Source organism: Poecilia reticulata, linkage group LG10 (genome assembly GCF_000633615.1).
Source record: "Poecilia reticulata strain Guanapo linkage group LG10, Guppy_female_1.0+MT, whole genome shotgun sequence".
Taxonomy (NCBI): Eukaryota; Metazoa; Chordata; class Actinopteri; order Cyprinodontiformes; family Poeciliidae; genus Poecilia; species Poecilia reticulata.
Window position 1 is genome coordinate 14267729 of NC_024340.1, and position 22319 is coordinate 14290047.

A 22319-nucleotide genomic window follows, 5' to 3' on the forward strand; every position below is an offset into this window, starting at 1 on the left:
TATAAAATAAGTTCTAGACTTGAAGTTTGATTGGTAAATATTGATATTCTAGATTCTAGCACATATTTACTCATAATAAGTAATATTTTCTTAACATTAAGCTTTTATATCTTACTGAGATAATTAAGTACAAAAACACTTAAAATAAGAAAAATATTCTTACATAAATCCCTCTTGGTGAGAAAAATTATCTTGACAGAAAGAAAACAAGAAAAATCTCCTTAATTTAAGATATTTAATCTTACTAAGATTTCAGTTTTTGCAGTGTAAGGACACAGACAAGTGTCTCTCTCTCTCTAATGAGGCCGTGTTCGAGCGATTCGAATGCGCGTGCAGTGCATTATTTGACGCTGTATCTCTGGAGAAAAACTTTGTAACCTTAACACATTTAAAATAAATATTTACCAGCTGATTTTGAGAATTTGTGAAGTGAGGTCCTGTGAAAAAGATATAAGTATATAATATCTTAAGTGCAGTAGATAATTCTTTTCTTTTGGTGTAAATCCAGATTATTTGTTCCAAGAGTTGCTGGGTGTGAAGGGGGTTTATAATCTCAAAAACATGATGGCTGGTTTATCTGATTGCTTTTTAAAACCTTTAAACTTTCGTCACATTTGCATATGTGGGAAATGGAGATTGGAGGCTGTGTGCCATTAATTATCTTCCTGCGAGAAACGCATACTGAAAATGAAACGTAAATTGTTTCTGGTCAGACTAACTGATGCAAACGTAAAGAAATGCATTCTTAACTTATTCCATTTGGAGTACTTGTTTCACTCAGGAAGATTTTTGGTGCTGCTCCACCTCCAACCTCCACTTAGTGTAATTAATGGGTGTAATTAAGCTGTTTTTATGTTCTTGTTGTTTTAAAGCGCCAGACGTCTGCTTCAGCCTCTGGAACCAAGCATTCTGGATTTCCACTAAATGAAGAAACAAAATGAAAAATCTCCACTACAGTTAGATCATGCACACCACAAACACTTGATTTTTTTAATTAAAAGCTTTAAAAGTATTTATGTTTTACCTACTCAACGGTAAACGGTACAATGTTTTAATAAAATAAAGTCTTATTTTGTGCAATAAATGGTATTGTACATTTGCCATATTATAAAAGATGCATCAAACTTCCTAAATTTATTGCATTTTTCTTTATTATATTTCTGTCTGTTCTCTTGCTGTGTTTAATGAGAGAGTGCAACTAGGTTTGCTTTTTGTTAAAATCCCTGAATAGTGGTGGTGCTTTTTACAATTAAAAGGCAAATACTTTATGTTTTGCTCTACATTTAAAACTTTCAGACGAAACTACAAAAGTGAAAATTGCATTCTACAAATAAAAGAAATGGCCACCTTTGTGGCTACATTTCTCTTCCTTTAGGGCCTGTTAGCGACAAGTCAGTGGGGCAAAGCCCTGCAAAGCAAGAGGGTGCAACCCGTTTTCTGCCCCAGTTCTTCCCAGTGAGTAAGTAGAAGCAAGTAAAGCAGCTGTTGTTTTCCCAGTGGTTTCGTCCCAGTCTCCTCTCGACAGACGCTGTCCTGATATGTCCTTACTGGTCTGCTCCCAGTGGGAGCACACAACGTACTCTTCCTCAGAACCTTTAAATGTGAATCCGTTATAATAAGATGCTTTCATTTGTACACAACCTTGTGTCATTATAAAAACAGGTATTGTGTTCAGACTTGTTGAAATAATCCTAATAACAGTCATGAACTTTGCCTTGCTTGAGATACAGAGGAGAGAGCAAGGCCTGGTTCCAGAAGGTCCAGATTAGCACATTTATAGATCAGTTACGGAAAGAGGAAGATAACAAGTCCTTCAGCATTTCATGGCCAAATTTTCATTTATTTTTCGACTGAAATATTAGTAAAAAATGAAAAATTTTAGCAATTTTTCAGACAAGGAATGAGTTTGGGAAGGAAATGTATTAAAAATAGTCACTAAACAATTTGTTTAACCTTTTTTCTGTTTTCTGTAAGCCTTGAGTAAAAAAAAGAAAAATCTGAATTATCAAAAGGAAATGAAAGTCCAATTTGATTCTTAAACAACCATTTCTTTGTTGCAGCTGCTTGAATCCGATTACCATCAGAAATGACCATCAGTGCATCTAATTGATCTAAAGGTTGTGACTTGTGTTCTCTGAAAACAATGTAATTTGAGCCGGTTGAGCTGTTGGCTTTCTGGAAACCATACAAATGTTTCTTTCATCAAAACAAGTCAGGACTGACCCAAGTGGACACGATTCAACCGGGCAGAGAAAATCCCGACTGGCAGGTCAACAGTGGATATCACAGGAAAAGAAGAGCGCCAAAGGAACCTTGTTTATTTAGGTTTTTTCTTCAAAACATTACATGATTCTCAGCCTGTTTTTTACTGTAAAATACTCTCTATAGTTAGATTTAGTACATGCCGTCACCATTGTGGGGAGGTTTTGCCCAATGTTTGTTTTGGATGTAGAGGTTTAAGGTGTTGGCTCTGGTTTAAATTCTTCCCCACCTACAAGACGGGGTAAAGTTTAAAGCATGCTACTGTCTAAATATAATTATATGTTGCAGGTGAAAGCTCCTCCTACATGTTTTGGTCAGTGCACTGATCACCGGTCACACCCAACTGTACAATGTTTTCCTACATTTGTCTGAAGAAGGAGCAAACGGTTTAAGATTTTAAATACACAAACACATAAATACACATTGGTGAAAGCTGAGAAGGAAAAATTTAAAAGTTTGCAACACAAGAGCGTTTAAATGCCACATATGATCGCTTTACAACTTTTCTTTCTCACTAAAGACAAATCTAGTGTTAGCAAAGTCTTCAGCTCGAATATGAGTTTAGAAAAGTAAGATTTATATGATTTGTCCAGTCTGGAGAAAGAGATCAAGGCAAATCTAAGCAGTAACTTAGAAATCTAAGACATCCTACCCAGAAATTTAAAAGTGTGGACATAATGAGAGATGAAAAATGATGAAAAATAATTCAAAACATTAACAAACGTGTTTTGTTTCAGATGTAATTTCTGCTCCAATTCTGACCAGCATTTTTCTGATGCCCCAAGCATCTCTCACTGTAATGCTTTATGTCTGGGAGCTGTGCGATGTTTGTGCAACTCTCACATTTCTCCTTTAATTCACCTGAGGGTTTAAATGCACTATTGCAAAGTAGCTATCAAAACATTATTCTTTCACACCAGTCAAACTCTATAAGCTAAATTTCCCCTTCTTTAGGCTTCTTAGGCTCAGACACAGATGAAATAAACAATGCTGATCATGCTGGCGATGATTTTTAGTGAAATAAAGATCTTTATCACTTGATAAATATATAAGCTGCATTTGCCTCCATGTTATGCTTTTTACTCCTTCCTTGAACGATCCATCCAACCCAAAACATACATTTTGTAGTGAAAACAACAGAAAACAGTCTATTTAGCCAGAGACTGTTGTAGAGTGCTGTTATGTCACAATCCATTTAAGGTAGAGTCATTCTGTTTTAATTGCTGTGCCTCAAAAACCTCGTATTGCTTTGGTGGGCACTAAAAATGCATATGCATTTTGTAATTTGGGGATTTTGAGGTTCTCGGGCTCTACAATATTATATTCATCCATAAAGATATGACAAATGGCAACATAAATTTCTAGTTCTTTTGTTTTTACAAACTCTGCCTTCAGTGAGTAAGCGTTTTTTCTGTGGCTTTCAGTTCTTTTATTAATTCTGTGGCCATATTTCTTATGCCTAAAAGTAACTCTCCAGCAAAAACCAACACGTGTTGGTGTCTGAGTCAGAGTAGTGCAGCTGCTTTAATCTAATTAGGAAAACCTAAAAATAGTCCTTTTCTTGGAGCAGATATTTGATTAGGGGCCTAAAGAGAAATAAATATTTTCATTTAGGTGTGTTCAAGTTTTTCTAATATAAAGGTAAGTGACTGAACGGTCAGTCCTCATGCACTGCTCTGAGTTATAATACTGCAGTTTAAGACATTAACTGTTCCCTGCATAAAAACTGACTGAACTTTGAACACCACTTTCCTAAAAGAACCGACTTCCGGGAATCCATATAAAAACTGAACCTGGTATCTGTTTGGGTTTATAGGTTTTGTGATCTTAAGTTCCACTTTTGTGTTTAGTTTAAAAAAAGTTTTCTATACATTTGGAATCGTTTTGCTTCTTGTTTAGATTAGCTTCACAAGCCAGAAATAAGATGAATGTCTCTTTTTATTCAATGTATGTAAACTTCTGCCTTCAGCTGTATATTTATGTAACTTTAGCAATAATATTTTACTATATTTATTTAAACTGTCACCATGTTGTGACAGCATATTAGACAATCAACAGGAAAACCGTTTATCCGCCGTCATCAGTGGCTAAGCTAATTAGCCTTAGCATTCCTGGCAGGCTATGTTGGGGTGAGCCAGCTGTAACAAAGAGCTAGCAGAGAGGGTGAGAGTGATCAACAGTGCTAAAACCCAACTCCTGGGTTTAAAAAACGTTACTTTTTTCCATAAATAAGAGTATCAAATAATTATTCAAAATACACTCGGTGGCCAAGTGGATGTGTAATATGAGAAGCAATATATTCGCAAATAGACGTACAACTTAAACACAATTTAAAAACAGTTTTTGAGCATTTTGAATCAATATGAAATAGAACTAGGAATTGTGAATCTTTATGGAGTTGTTTTTCTTTTCCTACACCTCTAGCAGTCAGTGGCAAAGCCAAAGAGAAGCCAAGGCTACTTTTATACACTTTCTTTTCTCTACACCACAAACATTTATCCTTTTTTCTCCTATTTGGGTAGATTGCAATGATTCCAACCAGTGTACAGGAATGATCTGGTCCCACCCTTTGCCCCCTTTAGCTCACCCATATTAGCAATTAGTACTGGGAGCACTGGGAGAAGGCAGAGGAGCTCGTGTTTTTTATCATTATATCGCGACATAATGATAATTTTAACAAAAACAAACACATTTATTGTAAAAGTTACATATTTCAGCTTTAAACTCTCCGTAAAAATGTTGGAAAGTTTGTCACAAATCGTGGAAAAGTTACAAAAAAAAATAGTTGCAATATTTTTTTCCAAGACAACGAACTGGGTCAGAGATGCAGAGACAGAAGCTCATCCCACACAGAGCTGGTAAAAAGTTGATAGTCTGGCCGTGTCCCTGCCTCTCCGCTGTTGTTTTGCAGATGTTCATTAGCATGTAGCTAACCCCCTCCGGCTAGCAGCTCCGCCTCCTGCGCGGTGATTGGCCGGGCTGTTACTGGAGCTGTCAGCTCTGCTCCGGGAAGCTTTGCTCTCCTCAGTCCAGGCTGCAGCTTCAGACAGGCTGACCGGGGGCCAGCGGCAGAAGCGCTCCCTTTTGTTAGCAGCTCCAACCGGATCCATGCAGGACGACACAGTTTTTGGAAAATGATCATCTGTACGAGTAAAATGGAGTACCCCCTAATATCGCAGTGCAAGCGGGTCCAGAAGCAGGTAAGGCTGGGATTATACGGGTAAGCCTGGGAAGTCAAAACCGTTCATTCATTTGTCTCTCTGTCAGGAAAACGGCTCCACTCTTTACAGGCGCTTAAAACAAAGCCTCCCTTTTCTTTTAATCGGTGCTTACATATTGTCGTTGCTGTCAGTTGAACTGGAAGTTAGTTTGGTTTATTTGTTTTCAGATAGGAAACTTTGAAACAAAAGTGTAAGACTAGACGTTGAAGTTGGCCTTCGATTTGGAACTTGAGTAAAGGGCTATTCCGTATCTTTAAGGAGAATCTGATCTTTAATTATCTCCAGATAAAAATCTAACATAACTATCACTGTACGTTAATTATAGCCTTCAAAAACAGTTTATAATTCATGGCGCTGTTATTAGTCTTTTCAAAACCCAAAAAGGGCTACTTCATGTTTTTTTTTGTTTGTTTGTTTTAGCACCTCATTAAGTTGTGAAAGCCTCAACTTTCATGAAGGTTAAACCAGGACTGACATTTGTCACTCTGACTACAAGTTACTCAGGGTTTCATACAGTTTTAATTTCTGAATCCCTTATTCTATCGCTCAAAACACAAACAAGGCCATTTAAAGCTATTTATAAGCATTTTGCCCATAGTCAAGTCAGAAACCACAATGGTTATGACGAGTCAAACTTAGAAAGGATTATGCTACAAGGACGAACCCGTTTTAAAAACACAGTTGTGATGTTGCGAAATACGTGTTATGAATGTGAGACCATAAGAAATTATGATTTAATGGATTATAAAAACCACAATAAACAGACAAAACACTGATCAGATACTATTTAGGACACTTTTTAATAATCATGAAACCTTTATTCTACAAGTGAAACAACAAAAAGGGCAATTTGAAAGCTTTTTTTTTTTTCTCTCCAAATTGCAGCATTAGGGCCAAGTAAGATTCGGTCAACCATTAAAACCAAAGTAGTTAGACAGTCAAACCTTTACTGGATTAATTAACACCAGTTGTATATTTTTTAATGTAGAAAACTTTATTCTGTATTGTAAAATTAGGACAAGCATGAAATTTCTAATATCATAGCCAAGCCTATGATGGTCTACAGTAATCAAATAAGTAAAGAAACTGTTTATGATGTGTTTTACTTGCATCTTTTTTAGTATTAGCACCACCCAATATTGGATTATTTGTGAAAACGTCAACAATTTGGAAGCTCAATCTTGAGTTAAAGTATTCTAAACTGAACAGAGCTTAAAAAACACCAAATGTAATATGAGAAATTATTGTTTAGTAACTTTAAAAAGTCAAAGCTTTCATAGCATTACGTTCACAATAAATAGGCAAATCAGAGAAAGGATGAATTTTTCTTCAATGTTCAACTACCTTCAAATCTCAGTTGACGTGTGAAATCTTCATTATATTTCTTAACATACACGAGGGCCACTTTGATGAGGTTTTATGTGCGTAAACTGCTGTATCTAGACTAGTCAAACCTGAACACAATGATTCTTTGTGATTTACAAAACGTCTTTTTTGAGGGGTTATGAGGTTCAGATTGAAAATGTTATTCTGTATTAAATTTAGATTCCTTACGATGCAGTCTGTGGCTATTTAAGTTGATGTACATACCAAAAACGACTTCAAATTTTCATTTTTTGTGTTCTTACAAACAAAATGTAAGTTTATCATATCACAGACGGTTATTTTAAAGAGTCTTTATGCGATGTTTAATAATTCAGTTCAGGTTTGATCACTCTAAATACCTCAAAATTAAATTATAACTCATTTTTTAAAGTACTCTGAGAAAGCTGCGAAATGGCCTTTTACTGTCATTCCGAATCGGAACCCAACTTCAGCGCAGTAACGTTAACTGTAGTTTGCTAGCGCTAGCAAACGAAAATAGGCGAACCGAACTTGTAACGTTAACATCTATCGCTCGGGAAATGGGTCAGAAACTCAGATTAAACACTTCAAGTGACCGGATGATGTTTATTTGGTTTATTTCTGGCTTACTCACCATTCAAGTGGTTTTTCATCACCAGCCGTTAAAATGTCACGTAAAGCTCGAGCCATCTGCGTTGAAACGTTAACTCGGAGAGTTGAGCTAAAAACGGCTGTTTTTATAGAAGAGAAAACAAGTATAAAATGTTGAGAGGTTAGTTTCGATGTGGCCGGACAAAGACAGAAACGTCTGCTCTACTGTACAGTTTTCTCTTTTCTTTTTTTTTTTTTCTTTTTTTTTTTTTCCTCGGTGTCATTTTAAAATATGAGGCCGAATATATTTTGAATTTTATCTCAGTGGAGATAAACGAGTAACGGCTGGGGACGTTTATGTGGATGAAGCTGCAGGTGAAGGTGACATCATCTGAGGGTTTGATGAGGAAAAAGGTGTTTCAGTGTGCTGTGAAGTAATGCAGTGCCATTTAATTACTGCTGTTTTTTAATGCGTGAACAAAATAATGTGATAATTGTGTTAAACCGCGTTAACAGAGAGATTTGTCAGCTTTACGGCAGCCCTTGTGAGCGTCCTTATTGTGCTGTTTTTTCGCCTGAACTGGACTGCCAATCAAAGTTGTTTTTCTCCTCTTGGTGTTGTTTTCCGCTTTGCAACAGAAAGGGGGCGCTGTGCCGAACGCAGTCCAACAAAGACATGTTTTGCTGCAGATTGTGGAGTACAGAAATGGAATAAAACAGACAGCAATGTGAGCTGCAGTTCTGGTTTCAGTTCAAGCATGTGCCACTTTTTCCTCCACTTTCCTTTGTCTTCACAGTTCCTCAAAGCTGATGACACATAATTTCACATTTCATTTTTAAAGAGCTTCTTGTTGGGGAATAAACAACAATAAATATGGCCTCTTATCAGTGAAATCTCCCTTGCTCTACCTGTCTGCTTTGTTTACAGTCAGATCTGATCACTCACTGATGAATGTGGGCTTATTTAGTTCTTTGTTTCTCCTGGCAGTGCTGCTCCAAACCCCCCTCCTCCTCTTGCTCTGTGCAAACTGCTCTGGGCTGCAGCTGGGTTGTTTTGCATTACTCCTTGAGTTCAGGTTGCAGAGCCAAAATCGGTCCCGAGTGCTTGTTTCCGGCAAGGAGGAAAGGGGGTGTTAATGTTTTCTGATAACGATGGACATTCTCTCCAGGATCAGTCAGAATGCAGATTGAATATTCCTCTCTTGTATCTGCACCGTTCACTCTTAGAAAGAAAGCTTGCATCATTCCTCCACTTCTTTGTGTGTCATCTTGAACCCTTGCTCCACTTCTTATTGCAGCTTGCACAGTGCTGCTGTTTTTCTGCCAGCCATCAAAGCCTGTCTTTGTCTGCATTTACCTATCCTCCCCTCAGTGACGTCACCCATGTTTTTCATTTCTCTGCTGCCTCATGCAACCTCTCCAATCAACACACAGTGTCATTAAAAAGGAAAGTATCAGCCCCCTCACAGTTTAAGTTTATTTGCCATTTCTAAATGTCTAAGTTCACCAAATATAACCAACATGTATTCAAATACTAGTCTGCAAGTTGTCCACTTTGTTAAACCAATAATTAGTTGTGATTATCCACATTTTTGGCCTGATTATTCTATGAAACATGTCTAATGTTATAAAGTGATTATACACAAATGAAGAGAACGTGCAAATCCATGAATTCACAAAAGAATGCATAACAAAATCCTTATCAGTGCAGACTTTACTTACCTCTGATCCTAGCAGTGAAACATGGTGGTGGCAGTGTTGATGATCTGGGGTTGCTTTGCTGCTTTAGGGCAGGGATGCCGCACCTTAAATATGTTAACCACAAGTCTTAAATTTTGTTTTGGCTAGGCCTGTCACGGTAAGCAGTAAATCAATGAATTAATCACACGATAAATAAAAAAAAAAAGTTCAATAATTTGCATGACTTGTTTTTTTCTTTGTACCAAAAACTGGACCACCAGCAGATCCCGTACATTTAATCATTTTTGCTTTGCTCAGGTCCCCCAACCAACTCTTATAGTAACATGTTTTTCAAAAGGTCCTAAATTTAATTCAAGGTGGCATTAAAAAATATCTTAAAACGTCTAAAATTTGACTTGCTCACTTGCTCTGTAGGGGATTGTGTGAGTAATGGGAGTAGGATTTATGCTCTCTTCTAGAAAAGCCGTCCGTCCATGATCTTAAGATCTGCTCAATCACACCTGGGTTAATCAGCAGGAAAATGATCCAAAACAACAATTCCACCTCTGAACAACTCGACAAAACAAAAGACGGTTTAAAAGATGTCCTAGTTAAAGCACAGACTTGACTCAAATGGAGATGCTGATGTTTAAACAGGTTGTTCTACTCACAAAATCCTTCAAAGTGACTAAAATAAAGCAGAGAAGAGCGGGACAAAATTCCTCGTTAGTGATGTTATTGCTTCCAATGGTCACACAGACGGTTATTTGGTTTATTTACCAAATGAATCAAATAAACATTTAATTTGATTTAAATTGTACATATTGACTCAGGTTATCTTTGTCTGATATCAAAACCTAGAATCTAGAAGGTGACCTACTTTTTTCTCAGCTCTGCACTGATGACCTCTTCAGAGTTTGGAAACTTTTTAAGTCTGTTGTGATCTGAGTATTTAAACACTTTATTATTCTGACTAAATCACAGCAGATATTTAGGTTTGGTAACCAGAGTGCGTTTTGTAGTGCACACACAGCTGTCTAGATGATTTCTCCTTGTTGTTTTATGCATCCTCCCACACATGGTTCTCACTTTTTTTTCTTCTTATGTGGGTTTGATATATTTTTTTTCATTTAGGTAGGCAGGCAGTAAGAAATTCTTTATCAAAAAGTCTAGCCTGTTTTCATCCAATAAAGATCAAAATTGTCTTTTTAAAACTCCTTTTAAACACAGCAATGATGACTTTCATGAAAGCTTTTCCCAAATGTATGACTGCATCTTTCATTTTGCTGCTGTCAGCAGACAGATGTTGTTTAAGAGGTAGGATGTGTCATTTCCTGCTTTGTGAATGCTCAACTTTACTGTAGTTCCTGTTTCTGTCTGACTTCTCTGTCAGTCTTTGTCCAGACATGTTAGAAATTACAAAAAACCCTCCAATTTCCTAATCAATTACGTGGGATGCCAGTGATGACAAAGACAATCTCCTCACCCGGTGCAAGACCAACTTTTGACACTTGTTAAATCAGATTTCAAAATCAGATCCATGGACTGTGGTATTTAGAGGATTTGTTGCTTAAACTGTTTTGTTTTTTCTTTCAACAACTACACTAACACATTTTTGAGTGTGATCTCTTTTCTGAAACTGCTGCTTTTAGTTGAAAGCTATTGTACATAAATTTATGAGATTATTGCCAACAGAGGCTACTTCCTTAGTTATTCTGAAGCCAAATAGTGATCAGATTCATGTTTGGCTGCCACTGGCAAATGAGAAAGAGAATACTCATTTGTGTAGCATTGGAGAGGCTAACAACTAGCATGTTGATGCTGGTGGCTACCCACTGGGTTTTCCAACTTCCCATTTCATTTTATTATTTATTTCACAGAGATGGTGTCTAAACGCATTGGTCTATACAAAAGCAAGAGGTGCTTTACACCAGAGTTAGTGTAACAGTGGTGGCATCCGGTCGTTGATGACTTGACTTGTGTGATGTGAAAAAAGTGTTTCCATTGCAGGTTTGCAAAATACACTAATTTTGACACTGTTCAAAAACACCTCATCCTGGAGAAAAAAACTTCTCTTTTTTAAATTTGTGTTTCCTTTAACTGAATTTAATTTGTTACTCAAATTTGCACAATTTCATAGTTAATGGAAACACAGCTGTTGAGTTGAAATGTGAAAGCCATGGATTATTTTCCTTTCACTGAAGAATTATGCACCATTTTGTGTAAATCTATCACTTAAAATCCCAAAAAGACACTGATGTGACAAAACATGGAAAGATCTCAGGAGTAGGTGTTTCGCAAGCCGCTGTGAATTCTGCCAGAAAATTTCTCAATCAGCCGCTTCATGTGTCATTTACCCTAAAAATGGAAGTGTGATCACTCAACATCGCAATCTGAGCCCATTCTACCATGAGGAGGAATAAAAATAGGCCCGTGCCTCCCGACATGTTAGGTCCTTGAGAAATGAGGCGTGTTTTCTGCAGCGCAGGCCTCTGAAATGCTGCTTGGTGCAACACTGCTCCTTTCAGCGATCCGGCCAGCTAGCGCTCCATGGAGCAGTAACCTAGATTCAGCAGCTAGGCATGCTAATCAGTAGCGCTTGTGTTCGAGGAGTAACACCCATGTGAATGCGCTCTTGTAGGCCTTTGATTGGCAGCCACCTGTGCTCTCCACATTCTCCTCCTCCACTATTTCTTGTGGGCGCCGACAGCCTGGAGAAGGTCAGGGTCTGTGCCTCGGCATGTTTCATTTAACTCCAAACCCACCTTGGTTACTTTGCTTTGTATGAAACTATAAGATTAAGGTGTCGTTCATAAGGATCGAGCTGTTTAGCGCGTCCTTTAGGACTATTTGGGTCATGAGGTGGAGCTTACTGCAGGATCAGGCAGGAACCATCATCCCCTGCAAGGAGAAGTGAAATACCACATGGAGCTTTGAGCCAGATAAACATGCTGCTGAATACTAAAGAGCCATACGAGGCGTCGGTGCAAAAACAAGCTCTGCTACTCTCTGTTTGCGCCGGTCGTCCTACAAGGAGAGCTGTGAAAAAGTGTTTGCCCCATTTCTCCACACTTGGTATCGTATCAAAGTATTTTCATATCAGGCAAAGATAACATGAGAAAATAAAGTACAGTTTTCAATTTGCTTCATTTATTAAGAGATGTAGCCATCGGAAACCGTGGATGAAAAAGTAATCACCCCATACGTCTGAACCAGAAGTGATCTGTGCCACTGAACCGCCATCTTGGTAGGCAAGCGGAAAGCGTAGATGCACCATGGCTCAGAGACCAACAACAAGACTACTCAAAAATTGTAATCAAGTAATGGATGTAATGTACTTGTATTGTTTATAAGTTAGATAGGAATGAGGTCAGAGCTAGTTCTAAGCTTGTGGCTTGTTTATTGTTGTCATAGCAACTGTCATGAGAGTTGGTTATGGATACCTACCAAGATGACTGCCAGCTATAAAGTTCTTGGAAGTGTGACGTTAAATGAGAACTATGTAGCCTCTAACCGTCAACACAGAAATGTTTTTTCATAAAACAGGAAAGTTTTTAACTGTTTTCCCCTCCACCCACACAGAAATGACATTTAAGGAGACCCAAAATGCTTTTTCTTTTCTCAGGTAGTGTTTCTCTGATTTAAGCGTGACGATCAGAGGCAGAACAGACTGTCAGATCCAGATAAGGTTTACAGTTTCTACATTTGAAGTTGAAGTGAAACCGTTTGATCCGCTCAGAGGAACTGGATCTGTGGCTCCTGAACACCTTTTCCTAGAAGCCATTATATTATGTAGAGAGAAGGAAAACAAGCTACTGGTGCGGGCCGGCCAGCCTCCCGCTCTACATTGGTCTGTTTCTATTGGCCCCGGGCCCCTCAGTGCAGTCGCTCCCATGTTTGAGTCTTTGGCCTCCTCCACGTCTTCGATCCTCGCCGAGCTTCCCTCTTTCAGGCCTCCTCCGCTCAGTTTTCATATTAGTTTCTTCATCTTCGCTTCCTCGGTGTAAAGCCCCTTTTCAAACGGCATTTTTTGTGCTTTTTCTTTTTTTTACTCTTACTTTCAGCTTTCAAATAAACAAGTTAATCCAGCGTCTCGACTACATTAGATAAACATCAAACAAACTAAAGAAGCCTCTCTCACTCGTGAACACAATCCGACTTTGCTTCTGTTGAGATGTTGTTTGGGTGCTTGTTGAATTTCTAGGAAAAAGAAAGTCAGGAATGCGTTAACTCTCTCCTGGCGCCGCCGCTCTTCTTCCAAAACGGCCCCTCTTCCTCTGATTTAAGGTGTGGAACATGACTCCGGTCCAAAGCGCAGCCTGAGCCCGCCGTCACATGACGCTGGAAGCTCCAACTTCATCTCGGGCCAAGACGTTCCTGGCTATAAATCTAAGGGCCGTAATGGCTGTGAAGGGAGGACGGCGCTGTGCTGCTCATGTTTACGTCTGTTTCATTGGATTTAGAGTTTATGGATGCCTTTTGACTCTCATAGTAGAGGTGGGCATTTATCGCATCTTTCAGCATTTATCATTAAAACTTTCTTATCATTGCCATGATGCATTTTGGATATTGATGTAAATTTATCCAAGGAGAAATCTTATTTTTGCTGTTTTCTCCACTGTTTGTTCATCAATAAATGTCAGCAAATTTGAAAATATTAAGTACAGTCACTATGTGCAGTTTAGTGATATAAATCACAATTTTTAAAGGGCCAGTATCATGTAAAATCAACTTTTTAGAGTTTTTACATTATGTTGCGATGTTTTTTCCTGGAGTGTTGCTTTGATTCTTCCATGCGTGTTTGAGAAATCCTTTAATCTCCATGGCAACCATTCAGCTGTGCAAAACACCTGGATGGCCTTAGCTCCGCCTTCGAGACGCAGCTCCTCCTCTGAGCTTCCAAGCTTCCCCCCCTGAGCTCCTTCATACTAGCCAGCAGCAATTAGCAAACACCTGGTGGAGCTGCACATCAGCTGAGCTACTTCTCACTGGGACGCTGGTAAAAACGCCGTTAAAGGGTTAATAGAGGAGCCATGTTGTGATGACTTCCTGAAGGTGGAGTTTCAGAAAGAGCAGGAGTTTTTAAAGAGACAGAGGCCCAATTTCAAGGCGTTAAATCAGGAACAAATGTTTGATATATTACAGTATTTTTATAATAACTGAATTTAACATAGTTACTTGACATAGTTGACATAGTTTTCCAGGCACATAGTAACATAGTTACTATGTGCCTGGAAAACACACACTACCTTTTAATAAGTACATATTATCCTAAAGAAGCTGGAAATGTTGTGTTTGTAGCGTGATGAAGGCTGTGCCATGCATTCACAGCCATACAGTTACCTAAAGAAGTAATAATAAATGGTTTTATTTCTCATAATGTATATTGTTATTAAAATAATGTCAGTCCATATCGCCCACCCTGTCTCCTAACTGCGTTTCTCTGAATTATTTTGACTTCGCAGTGAGAAAGTCAGATCCTCCTGATTGGATTTTGTTTCATAGTTACTTCCTCAGCCTCGTTTTTCTGTAACAATGGGTGGAACGTCGTTTGTTCCACCGTTTCCCCGCCACAAACCAACCTGTCGTCTGTTTGTTCTGGTTTCTGCAGGTGATGGTGAACGGCGAGAAGGAGCGCGTGTCCTTGCTGTTTATGAAGGCGCTGGTCAGCAGGGGGAGCGTGGACGCCGTGTCGCAGCAGATGGCGTCCCACCCCCAGTATCTGGAGAGCTTCCTGCGCACACAGCACTACATCCTGCACATGGACGGCCCCCTGCCGCTGCCGTACCGCCATTACATCGCCATCATGGTGGGTGACCTGGCTGCTGACGCTTGAAGTGCTCGGCTTCAGCTGCTCCGTTCTTTTGAAACTTCCCCTCTGACCGTTCCTCTGCAGGCGGCGGCCCGTTATCACTGCAGCTACTTGGTGTGCCTGCACTCGGCCCAGTTCCTGAGGGCCGGCGGGGACCCGCTGTGGCTGCAGGGTCTGGAAGCGGCTCCACCTCGTCTTCGCCTGCTTGACCACATCAACAAGGTGCTGGCCCACCAGCCCTGGCTCGCCACCTGCTCCCACATCCAGGTACGCAGAGTTTATTCAGCGCCCTTTGGTCTGATAGCTACGCTAAGCTAAGTTAAGTTAAACTTAAATCCATCGTCTGGAACGGAAACACTGAGACACAAGAGGCTCATGGTAGCTCTGGAGGAGCTACCATGGAGATAAATAACTTTTTTTCTCCAAGAGGAAGAAATAAACTGTTGAATAAAAGTCCATTTTAATGCTGCAGTGTGTAACTTTTACAACAATATAGTTTTTACATGTTTGTTAAAACCTTTTAACATGTTGTGGCAGTTTAACATGAGACAGACAATCTGAAGAGATCAAACTCCTCCACCTCGTCTCTGAGCTACGGCTCGCTCCCGGTCAAAAACAGCCGAGCCAGGAGGAGGAGGATGTTAGTGCTGTCAGTCATGTTTGTGTATGCGCTGCTGGATGTGTCAATGGTGAAAAAACATCTTACCGTTCCAGGAAAACCGTTAATCCGCCGTTATCAGTAGACATGCTAACTATCCTTAATTATTTCAATAACTAATTCATTAGTTTTCACTACAATAATGCACAATGCATGATACAGACCCATTCAATAAACTCAAATACTATTGAAAGTTCATCACATAATTATCTGCTAACAAATAATAAAAACACAACATTTAAAATCAGAATATTTTATCAGATCATGTTTGCTTAATAGAAAATATGTTTAGTAGCCCTTTAAAGGTTGTTACTTTCACATGGTATCTTTTAATCTCTAATAATGTCTTAAACATGTTTTTTTCCTTCCAGCCAGTCAGATTAATCAGAGCGGTGCTCTAAGCGTCTTGTTTTTCCTCGGTGTTGTCTCCAGTCGCTGCTGAAGGCCGGTGAGCAGTGCTGGTCGCTGGCCGAGCTGGTGCAGGCCGTGGTCATCCTGGCCCACTGCCACTCGCTCTGCAGCTTCATCTTCGGATGCGACACGGACTCGGACCTCGCCCACCTCGCCAAATCTCCCAACGGCACCCCGCCGACCTTCTGCCCCTTTGATGCTGCCAACGGCAACGCCAACGTGCCTCAGTCGCTCAGGCAACCCTCCGAACATATCACACGGCGACGGGTAAGCCAACCAGACTTCAGCCTGGAGACACAAAATGTTAATTAATAAACAGTTATTTTAGTAATTGAGTAATCTGTTAGTTATTCTGATGATTAGTTGAGTAATTGAATAAGAAATCTGATCAAATAAAATATTGGTAAATAATGCCACAACAGCAGCTTCAATATCGGCCCAAATTTTTATATCTGTTCATTCCTAACAATTAACTTTCTGTAGCTTAGAAAATGAACCTGTAACAATTAATCACTTAATAAATTAAAACAAGCTCAATTATTTCCATTTCCATGATTTATAGTTTTCTCTCTTTTTCTACCAAAAACTTTGGTTTATTTATTTTGGATATTTAAAATATCTTCCAGTTCCGGTGTTAAATGTTCATTAGAAGTTTAAGTTTATTAACCTTTGAGAATGTGTTCCTGAGTTATTATGCTGTTATTGTTATATTATTTGAAAATTGTGTCAAAACAACAATATTATCGTTTATTGCAATAACTTCTGGGGTAATTTATCGCCTAGTAACAATAACGGCTAATTTTTTACATCAACTTTGACAAAAGTTACACAAAAATCTGAAATGATGTTCAATTTCATAAGAAGAAATAATAAAGCAGCAGTCTGACACTGTTTAAATAAAAATTGTTTACTCCAGTTTTTAGTTTATGTTTTCATCTTTAATAATGAACTTTAAATTTGTAAAGCCATTTATAGCATTTAGGTCCAAACTGTTGCAAATAAACATGAAGCAGCTCATTTAAACCCGAGAGCATCAGGCTCAGCTGTAATCGTAACAAAGGAAAGACGAATCTGAACTTTTATTGTTTTCTAACTGGATTAAGCTGCTTATAAATGAAAACATGAGACATGAAAGCCAGCGTAACTGATTCATTACTAGCCTTTATCTATTTAATAATCCTGGCCAAAGACCTTTTGTTCCTTAGCTAACAAATGTTTTTTTGTTTTTTTTTTACATACGGTCTCATTTGTGACATTACACACAAAATTAGATCATTTCTTATGAACAGAGAAGCCTTGTTGTGTCTTTTAAATATGGAATAAGTATTTTCAGCCTGGGCTCGTTTTCGTGCCAACAGTCATTGGACTCGAGCTGCGACATGGTTTGCCTGAAGGAGAGGATCCAGAAGTCCCAGGAGGAGCAAGAGAAGAGAGAGGAGCGTCTCCTGCAGGCGCAGACTCTCCAGCAAACAGGTAGCAGAAATAAACAACCAGTCAGAGCGGCTGTTTACGCTCTGACGGCGCTCCAGGGTGTGAAATCTGAGCGAACGCCACGCTCTCCCCTCCGCTCCTGTCACCGCCTCCCTTTTTTTAGATGTGGAAGACGAGGAGGAGATGCTGTGCTTCGCCGATCCGTCGCGTTTCATCACAGACCCCGACTTCTGCTACCAGGAGTTCGCCCGGCGGGACGAGGATCACCTCCAGGTGCTCAGAGTTCAGGTGAGGCCGGGCGTCGGTAAACGAAAGCGGGTCACAATACTGTTTTTAAAAAATCATCACGTAAATGTATGTCTTTATATATCTTATTAAATATTTTGGATGGTTTTAATCATTCAGTCTTCTGTAAATGAAAAACTAATCCACTACAGATACGTTTGATGGATTTTGTCTCGTTATTTTTAGGATTACTCCTGGGAAGTCCACGGCTTCTCCCTGATCAACAGATTGTACTCAGACATCGGTCACCTGCTGGACGACAGGTTCAGGAGCGTCACGTCGCTCCCGTCGCTGCACAGCTCCGACCTGAAGAGAGCCATCTGGAATTACATCCATTATGTGTTAGGAATACGGTAAGACCACCAGCACGCCGAATTGAAACTAAAACATGAGCTGCTCCTGCTCATCTACTAGATAAACATCTGCCGACTTTTGTTCTCAGTTATGACGATTATGACTACGTGGAGGTGAACCAGCTGCTGGAGCGAGACCTGAAGCTGTACATCAAGGCTGTGGCTTGTTTTCCAGACGTCACTAAAACCCCGGTGTGTCCGCTGAGCTGGACTCTGCTGAAAGCCTCAGAACGGGTAAGACAGGATTTCACTTTACAGAAACCAGCTGCATTTACAGGATCTTCCTGAAAAAACAATATTCATTTGTACAAAGATTAAACTTTAGAAGCAGCTTTTCAAAGTCGACCAACAGGTTTTGTTTCTTTTGAATTATTTCAGAAATTAATTTCTGATGAAAGTTTCCCTTTAGTTGCAACCCAAAATTGTACTCAAGTAAAAGTAAAAAGTAGCCGTTCAAGAAATTACTCAGGTGAAATTAAAAAATTTTTGGGTAAAAATTCAACTCAAGTACTGAACAGAGCAAACATCAATTATTAAATATTTTAAAATTACATAATAAGACGAAATATGAACCAAAATATAAAATTATGTGGAAAGAAAATAACATAATTTCAAATGCAGCAAAATATTTTTTTCAAAATAATTTTCTTTTTATATAAAACTAAACTTGAACAAAAACTGCAGGTGTGTTTTTGCATTATCACCTGAAAATGGTCTCAAAACGACAATATTATCGATTATCAGGACATTTTATGTCCCGCTGAATTTGATACTCTTACAGGCGTAGTTGAGGAGAAGCTTTGTCTCTGACTCTTCTTCTTCTGTCCTCAGATACACGTCAACTTGCTGATCATGGAGGCCCGGCTGCAGGCGGAGCTGCTCTACGCGCTGAGAGCTATCACTCGGTATATGATCGCCTGAAGCGCTGGTTCAGACGGCCCGCCGGTACAGAGAGACCCCGAGAGGACGAGGAACGTTGAACTGCAGGCAGCGGTGACGCGGGGCGAGAAGCGGCAGATTTAACGTGTTTATTATGCCCCTGCCCCCACATCTTTCACCTTTCTCAGAAAACATCCTGCCTCTCTAAAGGTTACGTGCAATTATTAGTAGTTATTTTAAAATTTCCCTGTTGTCTTGTGTTCCAGTTGAGTCTGTGAGAAGCTGCTTGTTTGCAGCGTTGTGTTATCAGTTGCCAACACTCCTATTTTTTCTTTAGACAAGTCTCCTTTTGTATTAACTATGCTTTCCCATAATAGAAAAAAGAAAAAAAAAAAGATTTTTGTCGTACAAGGTGAATGAATGTTAATGGGAGATTAGGGGCTTTTTGTTTGTTTATTTTTTTTGACAATCTTTGTCAATTTTGAAGGATGTTTCTTGGACTGTGACGCTCCCTGACATTTCGTATTGATGCTGGTCGAGAACAAACAGCCGTGACTGCTGGAAGTTATCACATCACTATAGTTTCTTTTAATAAGCACTTTTTTTAAACTTTATATATTTATAATGCAATGTAGCTCATCAATAGACATTAAGACAAAGTGTGTGGGTCCGACACCTTTCCTCTCCTCCTGTTTTCGTGTTTCCGACCCAGGTTTCTGAGAAGGTACTCGATTTGAGATGTTTTTCTTTCTTCCTACTTGCGTTACATGGAGACAGAAGGAATTTAAAGATGGTGGACGTTTGCAAACAAACTCCTCTGACAAGCTGAGCCACTCGGATCACGCCTAATATCGAATGTTATTGGCGACACGTTACAGAAGAGTTTGGTGAATGAAAACTTGTGTTTGAGTTGCATGTTTGGGCTTTTGCATTTGTACTTTTTCCAAGTCTAATTAGGTTAAAACTCATCTAAATTTGAAAAGCAGAAAATAAGCAAACTGTATCCTTTTTCAGTCTTTATTTTCTTATTTTTACATTTTTCTGTACATTTTTGGCGTTACTCCCTTCGTGTTGTTCTGGGTGTGACTGTAGGACCTGCTCGTTGCGCTGCAACCTGAGTAGACGTAGACGTTTCACAGACTGTAGTTAGATTTAGCGACGTGCAGAAGAAACAAGTGCATATTGACTTAAAACAAAGCAAAAGCGCTGGTATAACACAGGTGCCTTTAGGCGGGAAAAAACTGGAGCGCTGCTCAAGTGGAGGGTTGTTACTGCTGGAGTCTGGACCCGGGCATCGATCGGCGACGGCTTCTCCGAGTGGAAACGGATGTTTTCTTTTTCCCCCGCAAGACGACCGGCGTCATTTCCGATGAATATTACGCCCGTTTTTTTTTCACCTTCTGCTAAGTCCCAGCATCTCAGCAAGAGCCTTTGACACAGATGGATGTTAAAAAAACGGACAACTATATTTAAAGCAAAAAGTACAAAAAAGAGAATAAGTGCAAAGACAAAAAATTTTTTTGAAAATGTAAACATGTTTTCTATAAAAAAAAAAAAAAAGGTATCAAAATAAACCGTCTGTTGTCTTTCTTTAGAAACCAACTCCCATCTGCATACTTCCACTTTTCACACATCGAGCTGAAAAAATGTTTGCTGCTTCAGTTTTTATGTTGCAAGTTTGCACAGAGTCCAAGTTCCACCATGTTTATCTCCAAGCAAACATGCAAATTTATCAGAGCTATTGCTGTAACCAGATTAGCCACTTATCAAATCATCAAGGACTGGAGTTTCAGAGTTCCCAAGAAAGTCCGGAGAGTTCTTGCTCAAGGATAACAAGCTGGCAGGTGTGAGTCAAGAAGGGCGGCTAAGAGGCCACTTGTCTCCAAAAACATAAAAAAAAGAGGACAGATTGAGAGAGAAGCGTCAATCCTGGAATAAAGCTTTGCTTTTCAGATCCGTTTTAGCACCTGGGCAATTTAAAGAAACATGCAACAAACAAGCACATTGTCAAATTGATAATCCATTTATTATTAATCAATCCCAACTCTAATGTGTTTTTAGCTTTGATTTAAAGGAAGTCAGTGTTTCTGCGGTTTTGAGGTTTCCTGGAAGTTTGTTACAGATTAATGTTCCAGAATAGACGCTGAATGCTGCTTCTCCATGTTTGGTTCTGGTTCGGGGGATGTAGAGCAGACCAGAACCAAGAGACCCGAGCGGTCTGCAAGGTTGATGCGACATGTTACAGTCCATACATTTGAAAAAAAATCAATGTGGATGAGTTTCTGAAAATCTTGTTGGGGACATTCATCCTTTAATCTCAGGTGATAAAAGGCCGACTTTGTAACTGCGTCTCTGAAGGTTCAAGACAGAGTTCATCACTACATTCAGATTTCAGGCTTGATTGCTCATTTCTAGCTGTAATAACTTAAGCTGTGTGTTGATTCCACATCATTCCTCTTTTGGTTTGGACTGTTTTGTTTCTGTTCAGCTGGAAAAAAGTTACGGTTTCTGATTTGTTCCGAGCTTATTTGTTTTCAGAGTCACCTGGTGACATAATATAAAGTTATGAATCATCTGCATAGTTATGAAAGCTAATGTTTTATCTGAACAAACGGAAACATGTAGATATTAAACAAGAGGGGGCCCAGGACTGAACCCTGGGGTACCCCACATGTTATTATAATGTCTGCTCAGATGAAAAGTTGCCCACTGACACAAAGAAATCCCAGTTCTTTAGGTAAAACTCAAACCAGTCCAGTGCGGGACCAGAGTCCAATTCAATGCTAATGCTAACGCTAGACTAGCGGTTCTCAACGTGGGCTGTACCGCCCCCCAGGGGGCGTTCGGAGGACAGCAGGGGGCGCTGGCGGACATTTTTACAAAAGGGGGCGCTGGGATGCCTTTGGGGGGGCATTTGGTCTAAGGTAAACTTTACACCTTAAATGCACAACGATGCCAGTTTAGACTTTGAGCAACTTGGTAAAACTGTCTTGTGTAACATTAAATCATGCTTGGCTCCAACTGTATCGATGGCAGCTCTTCTTCTATTCAGTGTTTGTTAGCTTCTGTTAGCTTCTTGGCGCAGCTCTGTTCTCCTGCTACTGGTAGCTAAAATCATGATATCCTCACTGAGTATCCCTCTGAAAAATGAACCCATTTAAATAAATAAAGAAATCCCTCCATGAGTGATACCACGATAGAGAGCGTTCATTGTATAGCGTTAACACGGTGCTGTAAGTGGTCCGGTATAAAACGGGGTGATAGAACAACACACCACTTTTAAATTTCAATAATCAGAATGCAGAAATTGTTTCCGTTGTTTTAAAAGGTTTGTCAGTCTGCATTTTCCCCATCGATACGCTTCCCGACCGCCCTGCACCTTAGGGGGTAAA

At 39.4% G+C, this 22319-nt stretch overlaps 1 protein-coding gene across 1 annotated transcript; it reads left to right on the forward strand.

The window, feature by feature from the left end:
* Window positions 1-5192: 5192 nt before the first annotated feature.
* On the forward strand, window positions 5193-20501 carry sesn4 (sestrin 4). Its single transcript, XM_008420818.2, has 9 exons — window positions 5193-5462; window positions 14710-14907; window positions 14995-15177; window positions 16001-16246; window positions 17338-17452; window positions 17574-17698; window positions 17882-18048; window positions 18138-18282; window positions 18880-20501. Exons 1-9 carry the CDS (start codon window positions 5397-5399, stop codon window positions 18967-18969), a joined length of 1335 nt encoding a protein of 444 aa, XP_008419040.1. The 5' UTR covers window positions 5193-5396; the 3' UTR covers window positions 18970-20501.
* Window positions 20502-22319: the final 1818 nt, after the last annotated feature.